Source organism: Notechis scutatus, chromosome 7 (genome assembly GCF_049901735.1).
Source record: "Notechis scutatus isolate UNSWTSFEM ecotype Mainland chromosome 7, rNotScu1.2, whole genome shotgun sequence".
Taxonomy (NCBI): domain Eukaryota; kingdom Metazoa; phylum Chordata; class Lepidosauria; order Squamata; family Elapidae; genus Notechis; species Notechis scutatus.
In genome coordinates, this window is record NC_142015.1 from 5,397,599 (window position 1) to 5,413,829 (window position 16,231).

The 16,231-nt window shown below is 42.8% G+C and overlaps 1 protein-coding gene across 4 annotated transcripts in view; it reads right to left on the reverse strand.

The window, feature by feature from the left end:
• Nucleotides 1-870: 870 nt before the first annotated feature.
• The window catches only part of PPP3CC (protein phosphatase 3 catalytic subunit gamma), a 74,381-nt gene continuing 59,020 nt past the window's right edge, over nucleotides 871-16,231 (reverse strand). For 2 of the 4 annotated variants that reach the window (XM_087969634.1, XM_087969633.1), the window contains 4 exons: nucleotides 16,057-16,138; nucleotides 14,464-14,561; nucleotides 9,979-10,008; nucleotides 871-6,845 (listed from right to left, as the gene is read on the reverse strand). In XM_087969634.1, the coding sequence (XP_087825760.1) occupies nucleotides 6,670-6,845; nucleotides 9,979-10,008; nucleotides 14,464-14,561; nucleotides 16,057-16,138 (386 nt within the window). In that variant the 3' untranslated portion in view covers nucleotides 871-6,669. The remainder of the gene's footprint in view (nucleotides 6,846-9,978; nucleotides 10,009-14,463; nucleotides 14,562-16,056; nucleotides 16,139-16,231) is intronic. The other 2 variants (XM_087969636.1, XM_087969635.1) reach the window with 1 other exon arrangement.

Here is a 16,231-nt window from a genome sequence, read left to right on the forward strand (position 1 = left end):
CTTAGTTCAAGATTCGTATTCTGTCATCACAAATTCTTGCATTCTGCCTGCAAAACAACCCCAACCTCACTTTCAATATTGAGTGTTTATTCAGCAAATCTTCCCAATTGAAATAATAACAATAAATATATAGCTGCACAAAGTTGACTGAATGTAGCACTTGGTTATTTTAAAAACCACTTATTTTTGAGCTGCATCACTCTATCTATCTATCTATCTATCTATCTATCTATCTATCTATCTATCTATCTATCTATCTATCTATTTTAATCACTTGACTCCTGAACAAACAGACGAGACATTTTAGGCTTTTTCCTGTTGACCTGGAAAAGTCAGGAATACCAAGGGTCTTAACTCTGAACTCAAGCACTCTCAAAAATGACACCGGAGCCAAACAACTGTCATTTAATTTTTAAGGTGTTTTTTTTTCTTCTTCTTCTTTAAAGATGACTTTCCAATTTACATTAAGACAGTTCTAACAAAGTCATTCCTTTTTTCACAAAAAAAAAGAGAGAGAGAGAGAAAGAAATTATATTAAATAATTTCCGCCAATAAATAACATTTGTCACCAATTCTTCTTTAAACATAGCTAAAAAGAGAGCAAGAAAGGAGGCAGGTCTCCAGGCAATGGGCAAACATCACTTCAGAACCAGGAATCCCGGTCCTTGCCACGCGGTCCCAGGATTTGTGATTGTTTGGGATGGGAAAAACCGGCAAGGTGCTTCCTGTGAAGCAGCGGATTAGCTCACCTCAAGGAGAGGTGAGCAGGTGGCCACCCCACCGCAGACGCTTGTAGGGGGTGAAAGCACCTTTGTTCCTGAAGTTCGGAAGACCCATTGTGGACTCCCCTCCTTAGTACATGCACCTTGCTTTTTATCATGCAAGATAAAAATTAAAATTAAAAAACAGGGCTGCCGCTAGGCAGCCAAACGGGCAAAGGGGTAGCGGGATGGGGTGGGGGGGCAGTGCGCACAGCCTCTGATTCTCTGGAATCCCCTGGGCTGGAGGGCTGTTTTTCTCAGCTTCTCACCATTTCAAAATTGATTTTTGCTGCTTGTGTTGCTCAAGATTTAGATCAAGATTGTCCCTGGAATTAGGAGAGGGGGGGGGGGGAGATACACACACACACACACACACACTCGCGTTTGCGACAGAGATTAGACAGAAGAACGGGTGGAGAAAGAAACAGAAGTGATTCACAGATTCAGGATAAATTAATAACTGGTTTGTTTGTTTGGTTGGGTGTTTTTTTTTTCTTTTCAGAAAGTGGGATCGGGCAGGCAGCCCAAGTGCAATTCCCCATCGTTCACCTGTGTTGGGAAATAAGACTATGTGATAGGAAAGGATCCCAATCCAACAATTCTCTAAATAAAACATTCCACATTTCATCGCTCAAAGTAGAGAAGAGCCACGTGCTAATCTGGCATGTAATCTGATGTAACATGACTTTTTTTTTGGGGGAAAACACCCCCAGATTGTCACTTTTTTTTTACCAGAAATCTCTTCCAGGGCGTTGCACTCTTCCTCCAGAAAACAGAAACCTACCAAGTCCTCCCCTTTTTTGCCCCCAGAAGCAAATCTGCCTGTCAGCAATCCACGCTCCCTTCCAGAGTTTTGAGAGGAGCTGACGTTAAACTTTTGCCAGCTTCAAAATTTGGGTCAAGAGATCGAGAAGTAGCCAGTTGCCCTAAAACGTAAGAAGCTGTTGGTCCAGCAACAGGCCATGCCAGGGAAGGACCGCTGCAGGTGGCCCTCTCTTTCACAGGTGATAAGGGAAAGCAGGGGCAAGAGACGTCCTGAGAACGGAGGGCTGAATACTGAAAACAGGTTTCAATCGCTGCCTTTTTTCTGACCACTTGCTAAAATGGCGGGAGAAGCGGGAGAAAGAAAGGGAAGGTTGGCCACTGTCCAGGGCTTTGTCTCTTTCCCACTCAAGCTCTCGTCTCTTGCCGCATGCACCCTTGTTTTCACAGTATTAGGAATTTTAACACACTGTCAATGGGAAAAGACAAAGCTGACAGGCAGCATGCAATCACACGTTAACTAGAGCTGGGGTGGAGAAATGAGGGTCATTTTTGTGACCCCCCAGAATCCTGAGCCTGCCATGCTCAGCTGACCGTCTACAAGGCCATGGTTCCCCACCTCTGAACTAGAGCGTCCGAAAACCAAAATCCTTTCGCCCCAAATCACACTGTTTTGCCACACTGTCACCACCAAACACAATGCCGAATTTCAGGGAGTCTAAAGCGGCCTCTCTTTCATATCTTGAAAGTGAAAGGAGAAGGGTAATAGCTCTAGCTCAGGTGTCCCCAAACTTGGCAACTTTTAAGACTTGTGGACTTCAATTCCCAGAATTCTGGGAGTTGAAATCCACAAGTCTTAAAGTTGCCAAGTTTGGAGGTGGAAATTAAGGCCGCTCCTGCCTCAAACCTACCCCTCCCCTGGACAGCCATCCTTATTAGACCCTGAGTCTTCAAACTTGACAGCTTTAAGACGTGTGGACTTCAACTCCCAGAATTCCTCCTCCAGTCATGTTAGCTCAGGAATTTTGGGAGTTGAAGTCCACAAGTCTTAAACTTGCCAAGTTTGGAGACCCTTGCATTAGACTCTCTTTCTTAACAGAATTGGGAGAAGGGGGGAGGTCAGTAGATGCAGCACCTTAAACCAATTGGGCAAAAATACTGCAAGCAGCTTTATTAGCTTTAACTTCATAAAACGGAGGAGGGAAAGGAAGCCTGGGGGGAGAAATAGAGCAGTACTTAGCCACTCAAAAGTACAGAAATTTAGGACTGAAATGTTTGTACCATTTCCTAAATCAGTAGCCCGTGTTCTCTAGTAAGCACAAATTTAAAAAAAGTTGGGGGCATAGATACAGTTGCCAAGAATTATAATCTCTCCAAGATGAGAGAACGAAGTTGGCACTACATTTCAGACACTAAGTTTTTTTTGGTTTTTTTTTAAAGACCAGCTTTATTTTTATAAACATTATTACTGTTGCACGAGCAAGATCCAAATGTATGTGGTTCAGGCTGCCGTAGTCTAAATCAGGGGTCTCCAACCTTGGCCATTTTAAGCCTGGAGGACTTCAACTCCCAGAATTCCCTAGCCAGCAAAGCTGGCTGAGGAACTCTGGGAGTTGAAGTCCACAAGTCTTAAAGTGGCCCAAGGTTGGAGACCCCTGGTCTAAATGGTGCCTTTTGACACTGATTCCTCGGATAGATAGATAGATATAAAGATTTTCATCCATATGGCTGAAATTAGCAAATGAAGAGTGCCCCTTCCATTCGCAGGAGGCTCCCCATTTGAATCTTATCCCATGCTGGAAAAAAAGAAAAAGGAAGAAACAGCTGGATGGAAACACACAATGGATGCCCATGGCAGAGACTGAACCAAGCCACCCAAGATTTATGCAATTAAATGAAGCCCTTTCTGAGTGGCCTGCAAAAAGCGGTACCTTTCGGGTTAGAAGTATTCCTACTAGCGGTAAAGGGTTGGTCGAGTTCACGAAGGAAGGAATTCCGAGCAGCCAGTCTGTCAAAATGAGATGCCATGGTTAACCTAAACAAAAGCTGCGCGAGGCCTAAGTGGACGTGAAGCTCTCCGCCTATAAGAGGATTGGTCACACGGTTTAGGGGGAGGTTTGTGGGAAAAGGACAGCGATGAAAATACAAACCGTCCTCAGCTGCATCTGTTCTTTAAAAATGCAGAAAAAAACCCCTAATGTCTTGATTTCTCAAGATGAAGGTTTAGGAAATGGGCAGAGCCTATGGCTGTAACGTGGAGTGAGGAGCCCATCACAGAGCAAATAAGAGGTATATATATATATATTTTTTAAAAGGATAGATCTATGGTGGCTGATTGTACCGTTGGTTTAAGCCACTAATATGAAGAAGAGTTGCCTGAGGAACGCTGACCCCAAAACGTATTGCAAAAGAGCCAGAAGGGAGCAAGAGGTAACAGGGTGATGTCAATGCTTCCTCCCCTCTATTTTTTCCCCCTTTTCCTCTTTTCTCAATGAATGAACAAAGCTGCAGTTCTTACAAAAGAAACCACTACCAAGGCTTGGTTACTACTCCAATAGACCAAGCTAAGAATATACTCAACAAATGATCCCATTTCCAAAATAAAACTTCAATGGTTTAGTTGTTGCTCTTTGGCACATTATAACGCAGAGCTTCCGATTCTGTTCCAAACTTAAAAACTGTTGACGCGGCTCTTCCTGCAGAGGTTTTTTCTAATGGATGCCTTTAGCTATGCATTCTTAACAGAATTTTCATCCCTCTCTTTTTTTTCCTCCCTTGCCAATACCACCCCACGTTCATTGTGGGGAAATGTGCATTTCTTCCCTTGTAAGATAAGCAGGCCTTCGCTACCATTCATAGATCCTTCAAGGGCAAGGAGGAAGCATTTCCCACCCCACCCCCTGTCTTGTTGGGGTTTTGGAATGCTTTACAAAAAAAGAAGAGGGTTGAGATATTCCGTTAACTAAATATACAGCTGGAGAAATGTGAGAAGTGAAATAGATACTTGAGCAAAGGGAAATCCAGAAACTCGGAGCCAATGCACAATTTGTCAGTACCTGCCACAGCCATGAGTTTCCTATATAGCAAGATGTCCCAAAATACAGATGTGCATCAGAGATATGAACCCTAAAAGAATTCTAGGTCTAGGTAGGTATAGACCTATCTAGGTGTCTATAGTGAAGTCAACAGAACAGCTTGCCTGCAAACATAACTGGGGTAGCCCTTATTAGGGGAATAAAAAGGAAGCAGTGTTGCTACCAGAGGCCTAACGTCCAATCTGAAAAAGATGCACTACTGAGCAGACGATGGAAGGCAGTAATTTTATGGGATAATGTTGATTGAGGATATTAACATTCAGCCTACACATGTTGTGCAAATTCTGATTTCACATCAATGATCGTTTTGTAGGGGCTGGAGAATCATACTTTCACCCTTGAAATTACTGAGCAGCATTTTAGGTTCAAGCAGAGAGCAATCTGTCAGTTATATACAGGAAAAAGAAAGAAAGAAAGAAAGAAAGAAAGAAAGAAAGAAAGAAAGAAAGAAAGAAAGAAAGAAAGAAAGAAAGAAAGAAAGAAGGAAGGAAGGAAGGAAGGAAGGAAGGAAGGAAGGAAGGAAGGAAGGAAGGAAGGAAGGAAGGAAGGAAGGAAGGAAGGAAGGAAGGAGCTTCTGGTGCTTTTTGCTCCTTCAGCCCAACGATGATTCCTCAGCCAGTATCCCTGCACAGGCTGTTGGAATATCCCACCTGTCTATAATGCACAGGCATATACTTGGTACATCTGGACAAGAGGAGAAATGCTCGGTTGTGAATTCAGAACTTTACACAAGTTCTTCTCCCTAGATGTCACAGAGTTCATTCATTCATGCTGAACCTGCAAAGCAGGAGGCCCTCATGTAGACAAGGCAGATTATATATTGTGCTGGATATATTACCATGGAGCCACTGTAGTGCAGCTTGTGGGATGTGTTGGAGGTGGTAAGAAGGGCCAAGTGTCCCTTCTCAATTTACATTAAGATAGTGACTGCTAAACAATCTCGCGAGGCTGTTTGTGGTTCAGAGAAACCATATTATAATAATCCCTTAGGTGTGAGGTGGATGCAAGTCAAACGGGGCCTAAACGTATAGAAAATAGTAGCAGCCCAGCTGGATTAGCCCCCAAGAGTGATGCTTTTGGATGAATGGAGATCCCTGAATCACATTCCTCAACACCGACCTAATCATGGTTTATTCCAAGACATTTTCTCTAGTGAAATTGGGATTTCTGAAGGAAAAGCAATGGGTACGTTTGAAGAGATGGGGGAGGAAAAGGGAGGAATGGAACAACACGCCACAGCCAACTCGCCACGGGGACAAGAGTTACACTAATATCAGTTGAATAGAATTATTAAAGAAAGGATGCCAAAGAAGATTTGTGACAAAAATTATTATTATTAAAAAAAAAAAGATTTTAAATAATTGAATTGTTGAATTGTCCTGTGGCAAATTGGCCATGGAAGTTGTCATAGACCCGGAAAAGGGAAGATTCCCATGACAAATATCTAGCAATTTGTTCTGTGCTGGGTTTTCTGTATTTACCTCTGAATTTACCTCTGACGCAGGGTTCCACGTAGGAAAAGGTTTACCAATTGCCCTAAGCAGCCTGCCTTTTAATGGAAGTCAAGTGCTGGACCATCAGATGTGGCGAGAAACAGAAGGAGAATTTAAAAAAAAAAAAAAGAACAAATAATGTGGGAAGGAAAATGTGTCCAAATGGAAGATGCCACTTTAAAAAAAAATGCTAACTTAAAATGGTTCCAAATCAGAGATGTTAGTTGGCTGCTTTGACTTCCCTTCCCTCCCACCCTCACCAACACAGGATCCTTCCCTCTTGGCAGGGATACCTATCTGTACAGAACACTTTATATATATATATGTACTAGATTTTAGACCCATCCTAAATTAAACAAAAAAAAAAGATGACTTTATATATTGAACATAAAATTTAAAAAACTTACAAAATGGTCACCTCTCTTACAGAATGGATGCAAACTGGATTATGGATGTGCCTCCTGGCTAAGTTGATTTCTCCCCCCCCCCCCAACCCCCCCTTTCATAATAAATAAATAGAATTCATTAAGTTTTGGATGCTTTAGTGATATGGAACTGTTACTGGGCTTTCTTCCCTGTCCCATTCTTGTCCGCAGAGTTTGTTGAGGTTAAATTCACTGGACCGTCAGGATGCTTGGAATCCTTGCGGGGCGGCATGCGCTCGTTGACGCGATCCAGGCCTCTGGCTTCTTCGAAGCTGCGGATCTTGTGTTGCGGCGAAAATCCACGGATGGCTACAGGGAGGGAAAAGAGGCACTTGGAGGCGTTTGCGAAGTAGGCCGTTGACTTGCAAACACTCGCTCCTCTGCTGTCGAGCAGAGGTTGTGTGCGTCGAGCATGCGTCTGACTTCTTCATTCACTGCACTACCATGTTTCTGGCAGCCTAGAAGCCATGTGAGATAATTTCCCCCTCAAAATATATATATAAAGATTTATTATTTCTGGTTGCAATAGGCAATGTTTCCACATTTTGGCTTCCAATAGCAATAGCACTTATATACCGCTTCATATTGCTTTACAACCTTCTCTAAGTGGTTTACAGAGTCAGAATCAACTGACTTTTTGTCATCTTTAATGCTTCAAAAATCTGTAGGTTATGATCAAGGGGCAAAATGACTAAGAAAAAAAATACATAAGTGTGTTTCAAGAGATTCCTCTCCAACTGCTTTCATCTCTGTTTTTTTTTTTAAACAAATGTTTGTCTGTAGCCTAAATAATTTTTAGGCAAAAACTGTTAATGAAGGCAATCCCACCCCCACCCCTTTAATAAAACTTCAAACTTAATCTGGAAAAAACAAATTAGGAAGTCAGACAGATGCTCAGCAATGGTGCAGTGAAAGTAACAGCATTCTTTTCAAAGCTGGGAAACATTAAATCAAAATCACTGAGTGCTAAATCAAAAGTCATAGTCTTCAGCACAGCAGAACACCACACACACACACATATATACACACAGATTTAAAAAAAAAACAGCACACCACAAAAAGGGGAAAATGAACCAATCTTTGAATGAAAAAGTCTTGCATGACCATGAACTGGATGCAGAGAAAAGCCTCAGGTATGTATGGCCAAAACCTCTTCGCCTACTTGGCACAGCCTTACATTTTCTATCAAACCCAGGGCTGAGCATAAAATCCTCTTTTGCCGGTAGTGTGAGAAACAACAAAGAACTAGCTAGGTACTCAATGAGCTCTTTTGCTGCCAAGTTTGTAACCTGATTTTTTGCCATGCATTGAAAATGACACAGCAATGCAATCTGATGGATTCAGTATTTCTGCTAAAAAAAAGCTTGTCCAATGGCAATACTTAGAGGAGAGCAGCAAGGACCAGGTTCTCTAGACTTCTTCTGAAACTCTGCTTCCTTCCTTAAGGGTCTTCTGAATAGAACGAGTTTGGCAAGAAGAGAAACAGCAAATACATTCAGTGGCCTCACTGTCTCGAGAGAGGTTAATTAGATGACCCAAACTCTGGGGCACACATCTAGCATCTACGAAACACGGGCTTAAATGCCCACAGATCTGAGACTCAATTCTGGCATTTCCTGTGTAAAGATTATGGAACTGTATACCTGGAGATTGGTAACTCATTGTCAGTTTGAGGAGATAATGCAAGGCCAAATAAATGTTCTCTTTCCGTTTAAGGTGGGTGCACTCTAATGACTATGTCACTCTCCTGATCATCTGAAGAAATCAGAACAGAATTCCAAACAGAGTTGGAAGGGACCTGGTAGGTGATTTAGTCCAACCCCCTGCCCAAGCAGGAGACCCTACACGATTTCCAACTGATGGCACATGAAAGCTTCCAGTGATGAAGCACCTACAACTTCTGAAGGCAACTTCTGTTTCATTGGTTGATTGGTCTCACTGCCAGAAAATTCCTCCTTATTTCTAGGTTGAATCTCTCCTTGATCAGTTTCCATCCATTGTTCCTTGCCTGGCCTTCGGGAGCTTTGGAAAATAGCTTGACTCCTTCCTCTCTGTGACAGTCCTTCAAATATTGGAAAACTGCTATCCTGTCTCCCCCGGTCCTTCTCTTCCCTAGACTAGCCATGCCCAGTTCCTGCAACCGTTCTTCGTCTGTTATAGCCTCCAGTCCCCTAATGCTGGAGCACTTTGAAAAGCAGGAAAGATCTTTTTAGAAGGGTGTGTGTGTTTCACATTTTGCAACTGGAAGGTGGGAAGGACAGCAGGAAGCCTTGGAGAAGCAAACCAATCCAACCTCTACGTACAAGACCTTGAAAAACAGTATTTTTGGTGTGGGTAAATAATCAGAATTTAGGAGCTACTTGAAAAAGGTACAAAACTTCTCTAGGCTTTACTGGGAAAAAACCCTGAGGTGTTACAAATGGGCCGCCCTGAGTAATATGCAGTCCACGGGGTCTTTGTAGATGTGCACTCCCATCCTTTACGTTAGAAGCCATCCCGAGGTGGCTCATAAAAACTGAGATTTTATGCTGCTGCTATTCCAGCTGGTGAATTATAGATCCTTAGCACTGGCCTATCCCTTTCCCAATGCAGCATTGCTGTCGTCTGAGAAGCCCACAGAAAGCCCTAAGATCAGTACAGGTAGTCTTCAAATTATAATAGTGCATTTAGTGACGGTCCAAAGTTACAACAGCACTGGAAGAAAAGTGTCCGTTTTTCACACTTATGACAGTTGCAGCATCCCCACACGGGCATGGGGATCAAAATCCAGAGGCTTGGCAACCGGGACATATTTTCATGATGGTTGCAGTGTCCCAGAGTCACATGATCAACTTTTGTGCCCTTCTGACAGGCAAAATCAGCGGGGAATTAACTTAATGACTGCAATGATTTAACTTAACAACTGTGACAAAGAAAAGTTGGGGCAAAACTCCATTGGTAAGTGTCTCACTTAGCAACGTCAATTTTGGCCTCCACTGTGACCGTCAGTCAAGGCCTACTGATACAGAATAGCTTTCCACGGGGCTGCACAGGCTTGCTCTGAATAAAATGGAGAAACCAAACTATGGACTATTACACCACTGCAGCTCTTGAAGCAGCCGTTCTGCTCCTCAGAACTACAAGGTAAGTCAGCCAGTCGAAGGAGTCATAGGGCAGAGACAACAAAATGCCTTTGGGCTCTTACTGAGATGGACTATAAGGATGGAGGTTGTGCCAAGCTGGTGCATTTCTCCTTCAGCTGCTCTCTAATTCTGGTGATGCAAGAATATAGTGGGGTCTTTTTGTGTGTGTGTGTAATGCTGACAATAAAACTCTTGGATGAGGGTTAAAAAAAAAAAGATTAGCAAACACACAAACCATCTTGGAAAGGGGGGTGGGTAAAAAAAAAGAAAGAAGAAGACTTAGCAAATACACAAACCATCTTGCAAGATTCTAGCCATACCTTCCCGTGCCTCTACTGCTTCTACTGTGGCTGTAATACAGAAGGAACAGTGGCATGCAAAAATAAAGACAGAAAAGCGTGAGTGAACTTAACATCACTTATGGTTGCTTATGAGACTTAGAACCCGCCCGATACCCAACGAGAGGTAGAAGGGTGATGATAACCGGGCGGCAGAGAAGGATGGCAAGAGGGCCAAGAGGTGAAAGGGCGCTGGAGAGGTTAAAGGTCACGGTGTCGACAGATCGGAAAATGGCTCCGCTGAGTTTCCAGGAGAGCGGACTCTAACCATTGGCTTGGAATCCACTTCTGGGTGCTAACACGCGCCCCCATTTTTCGCACTACAGCGTTTCGCAGATAACCCCTGCACATCACGGTACTGAAACTAAGCAACCTCTCTTGAAAAAGTTTCTACATGAAAGGGGTGCTTGTTTCAGGTGGAGTTAAGACTGATTATTGTATCAGGACTAGGGATGTGTCAACCCTTGAAGCTGACCTGGCCAGAGCCATTTTGAGGCTTCAGCGTTGCCACACTGGAGCGGAGGGGATAGGAAGGGGGGGAATAGAGAGAGCTGGGGTTTTGTAGCCAAAACAAAATACTTTCCCCTGGGAATCAAGGACACTCCCACCTGTGGTCAGAGAGAGAGAGAGGAGGAGTGACGTTACCAAGCAACCAGACGGCACCTTGATTGGACCACATGACTGATTGTTTGGGGAAAGGGAAAAACTTTTACTTTTAATGAGGTGAAAACCGCGGAAACCTTCAGAGCCGGTTTTCTCCAGAACTGGCCCAATATAATATATCCAATAAAGCTATTCTTTGAGGAATCTACCCACCTCGGAGTTTCGTTTGCTTTGGGTGTATTACTTGGATCCCTGACAGGATATTCCAAAGGGAAGGACGGCAGCAATTAAACCTGAAGCCTTTTCCTACAATTAAAGGGGACTCCGGGCTGTTGGAGATGGTCCTTCCACTCCTTACAACCCACTTCGGATAGCAAATGTTAACATGGATCCCTCTGATTTCCAAAATGGATACTAGTACTGAGCAGTAATCCTGAGTGTGAATAGAGGTAGTCCTTGAGGTAAAAACAAGATCCATCCTGTCATTCAACTCAAATTTGTACGTAAGTCAGAATGTCTAGGGAGATTCTCTGTCATCCAGGTCACGGTTGTCCCAAAGGTGTTTTTTTTCAAGAGGCCACTGGACTTTGTTTTTCTTCGAAGACGTCTTCATCCAAGAAACTTCTTCAGCCTGGATGGTGGGAAATGGAAGGATTTATATTGCAGAAGGCAAATGACCAGCTGCCTGCAAGGAGTACAAATCCTTCCATTTCTTACCATCCAGCCAGAGCTGAAGAAGCTTCTTAGATGAGAAGCGAAACCTCTTCAAAGAAAAACAAGAAAGTCCAGTGGCCTCTTGAAAAAGCACCTTCGGGGTGTAAGTCAGAACTCGTACCTGGAAAACGAGACTGCCTATTATTAAAACTGGCATTCTCCTGTCTTGAACTGATGGGACTACCAAAGCCACGCAATCTTCTCATAAACCTCTGAAAACAAGCGGCATCTTGAAAAGCTTCAGGGGTTCATGAAAAACATTGGGCAGCTTCAGCGGTTTGTCTGCTTGAGGAAGGAGAACGCTCTCCGCCATTTTGAGTAAAAGGAAGCCTGTTTGTAAACATGAGTTGCCCAATATTTGGATGTTCTTCACCCAAGGACTGCCCGAAATGACTCTCAACTTTTGCCAATCATAAGCATACACCACCTCTTTATAGCTTCATGCCAACAAAAGCATTCTGAAACTATTTTCTTCATTTTCACAATGTGGTCTGCTTTTTTTTTGTTTGCCAGGGGTCTATCTGACAGTATACCTGTCTAGTATCCTTCAAAATGGCCCCAGAAACAAAAGAAGAACCATCCATGGTGGGCACCCTCACTATGGTTCTCTAAAAGATTAGGGCCTTTTCCTGGGCCTTCTTGGACAAAAGGAGCAACGAATCTTAAAGAGCAACTTGCTACTCTTTTGGATACTCTTGTAACACTCTTACTGTAACATCCTTTCTTCACATGATATGAGGATGTAATCAATCACTGTTCATGGTATAACTAAGAAGTCATCTGATGTTAATAGGAAGGAGATAAAGCTGGTTTGAAACACGAGTTCAAATGCTGGCAGTAGGAAAGGATTAACATACTGCCTTACAGTTATATGGAACTACTACAGGTCATGTCCTGGTGCAAACCAGCCAATGCTGCCCATTAATCTATAATATCTCACTGTGAGATCAGGTAGTGATTTCAGTAACGAATTAATGTAATGTGACACTTTTTAGTAAGTTGGTATTTTTACATGTAACTGTTATAGAAGAACACATCTATATTTGTGTGTGTGTGTGTGTGTGTGTGTGTGTGTGAAAGATAGAGAGGGAGAGAGAAGGAGGGAGAGAGAGAAATATAATCCATTGTTAGGATAACAGCATCAGCCAAGATTTGTACACAATCTATTTTCACTTAGAAGAAAAGAGGAGACAAAATAGAAGTTTGCAATATTATATGTGAAGTGGAAATTTAGATTCAGAAGGCTTTTTTCCCTCTCACTTTTTCCAACAAAGCTGAAAGTTGGTAGATTAAGGACAAGTATGTACATATAGCTCCTGTCTCAACACATCCAGTGGACATCAAAACGTGCACTTTTAGATTATCGCTATTAAATGCTAGGAGGAAAATACCGTTCTTATGTTCTTTTGTACGCTTCCAGGTGACATTTGTTCAGTTACAGCGGGAATGTAATATTGGACTAGAGAGAATTTGGATGGAGCGAATCTCATATTTGTTCTTAATGAAAATAATTTGCCAAAATGTCAAATTTTCTTGAATTCCACATAACACAAGCAATTTGTTTTTATTGGAATATCTAGATTAAGCCATACATACTACAATGCTTCTCAAAGGAAGCCTTCTTTAGAACAAGGAGGGTAAATTGAGGCAATGTTTGTGGTTTTACTGACTGATCCGAGCTACCAAGAGTGAGCAACATATGGTTTGGTATAGAGAAGTAGAGAAATTCAACAACTATTATATAAACCTCAGCTAAGCCCTGATGAAGAGGAGTGAGTAAGAAATAAAATTGCTCTGTCTTGGTCCTCTGTAGAATAAGAAGGGAGAGAAAGAATCTCTGCCAGAATTTCAAGATTCTGTTATTTTAGCTTTAACCAACAGTGGAGTTCCAACATTTCATGGGATGCCTGCTTCCTGACCAGGTTCTACCTGGAAAGCCTGACACCCTTTCACATGTTGGCACATAGCAACTTCCATCATCCTTCCTTATTGCCTATATTAGCTGCAGCTGATCGAAGAACAATGTGATTTGGAGGGCCACAGGTTAATTTAATCTGTGTGGTCACATTCATTATTTTATGCAAGCCATCCTGAGTCCCCTTTTGGGATGAATTGAAGAAAAATAAAAGTAAAGAAGTCCCTGTGGATTTTACTCCACTAGTCATGACTGACTTTAGGGAGTGATATTCATCCCCATTTCAAGGCCATTGAGCCCACGCTGTCTGAAGACATTTCCTTGGATGTGGCCAGCATGACCCCACGGGGTGCTGTTACCTTCCCACCAAAATGGTACCTATTTATCTACTTGTCAACCCCTGAGTTTCAGATAGCTGGTTGAATTGGAAATTCAACTGGACATCCAAATATCTTCCATTCCTACTCAAAACATTGTTCTGTATAACCTAACTTTAACTAGTCTTTAACTAACCACCTCCTCTTCATCCTAGGGCATGCAGGGAGGAACGGAGAAGGGAGCAACGTGAGTTACGGGGGTTACGGGGGAGAAAAGGGCCCTGATTCCCTTCATTAACTGCAGCTGGGAAAACAGGATTTTAAAAGGGTGTTTGCGCACAGCACCTTGCTGGAAGCAAAGCGTGAATTATTTTGATTTTGTCAAGTCTTATCTGAGTTCTGGCATCCTCCCAACTGTGTGTGTTTCATTATCTTTTGAAGCCTGCAATTCCTTATCCTGCCCTGTCTCGTTAATTGCTGCAGCCTGGTTTGTGTTGGTTTTTATTTATAATTTATATGTACTTTGGGTTCAGACTGAATTTCTTCCCTTTAAACAACTGTTCTTGGGAGAGTTTTTTCTCCAGCCGATGATAATTGGACATTGGGGGCCAAGTTGGAGGTATTAAAGGGACTTTACCTACTTTTGTGGCTTTGTTGCTTTTGTGCCACACCCCTTTGGGTCATCACACACTATCTTGAAACACCAGATTTGGGAACCTTGGATATGCTAGACAAACTATTGGTGACCCTTGCAATTCATCCTATTATTGTGATGGGAAGGGAAAAGCAGCACTGGGAAAACCACAATAACTTCCTGCTGCAAAATCCAGCGGCTTTCTTAAGGCATGTTCGGAAGCTAAATTTCCATTGCTATCCTTCGTATCCCACAACAGGGCTTCACTTTTTGTACATACTTACCTGTCTGCAGAGTCTGCTTCCCCCCTGAGAGGACCCCCAGGGGCAGAGTACCTGTGGGAGTCAGGCCTTTGAGTGTCAGCACGCTCTCGCTCTCCTCTCTGAAAACAGAAAGCGACGGGACCGATTTATACACGAGCAAACAGTTAAAAGCACACTAGTTTTTGAGGACTCTGGCCCTTGAAATTCTGGAGAACAGGGTTCCCAACCTCAGCAACTTTGGGGTGTGTGGATTTTTTTTACTTCTTGTAATTTTTAGCCACAGTGGCGCAGTGGTTAGAGTCAGTGGTGGTATTCAAATTTTTTTTTTTACTCCCGGTTCTGTGGGTGTGGCTTGGTGGGCGTGGCATGGCGGGTATGGCAGGGGAAGGATACTGTAAAATCTCCATTCCTTCCCCATTCCTGGGGGAAGGTTACCACTGGTTCTCCGAACTACTCAAAATTTCCGTTACTGGTTCTCCAGAACTGGTCAGAACCTGCTGAATACCACCTCTGGTTAGAGTGCAGTATAGCAGGCTACTTCTGCTGACTGCCGGCTGCCTGCAATTTGGCAGTTCAAACCTCACCAGGCTCAAGGTTGACTCAGCCTTCCGTCCTTCCGAGGTCGGTAAAAATGAGGACCCAGATTATTGGGGGCAAGAAGCTGACTCTGTAAAACCGCTTAGAGAGGGCTGTAAAGCACTGAGAAGCGGTATATAAGCCTCAGTGCTATTACTATTAGCGGCAGCCATGCTGACTGGGAAATTTGGAGAATTGAAGTCCAACCATCTCAAAGTAGATGAGAGTAGCAGTAGAGCCTTTCATTGAGGGAGATAGGTGGTTTAGAAATATAAAAGAAACAAATAAATAAATATACTAGCTAGGCTTGGAAACATCTCTGTAAAGAGAATACCTAAATACCCAGCCGAAAGGACAAGATCCCTGATGTAGATTAATTACATACGATCAGAAGGTGATCAGAGGGTACCATCAAATGTTATTATTGCCAACCTCTGCTTTAACCAGTGTGTGGAATTAAGCAATTTAACCTTTTTGGCTCTACCTAGATCAGAGGTCTCAAAACTTGACAGCTTTAAGACTTGTGGACTTCAACTCCCAGAATTCCTCCTCCAGTCATGTTAGCTCAGGAATTCTGGGAATTGAAGTCCACAAGTCTTAAACTTGCCAAGTTTGAAGACTCTTAACCTAGATGCAAGACTGCACATCCACCCTGCTTTTGAGTCCAAGCAAAAAAAGGTGGGACAAATTGGATACATGGGAATAAGAAACAGCTGATACTTCATAAAAGCTGCATTATCGGAGATAATTTTTTTGAAGTATTCAAATGTTGTTGTTTTTAAAAACCCTCAACTACCTGGATAAGATACGTCTTGGGAAAATGTTTCCAGAAAGAAGGACCCACACAGTTGATCTATATAACCCACCTTTGTGCTTGAGGATTTCCAACCCTTCAAAAATCTTTTGTACTTTTCCCAAATGGGGCTCCTGGCGAGCCTTTTTGAGCTGTGCTGATACAACAGAGGCAGTCTGGCAAAACGATAAAGCAGCTTTTATCCTCCCTTTCTAACCAAGATTCCCAAGAAAGAGCAAGCTTACCGAAGAACTGAAAAGACTCGTGCCATCTTCCCAATGGCCCTGATCTTATTCCTGATGATCTCTTTACGGGCAGTTGTGCCTCCTTGGGAAAGAAGAATCAAAAATGTTTTTTGTTTTTTTTTAAAAAAAGGATGAGGTACAAATCATGCTTTATAGGCTCAGTTGATGCCAATAT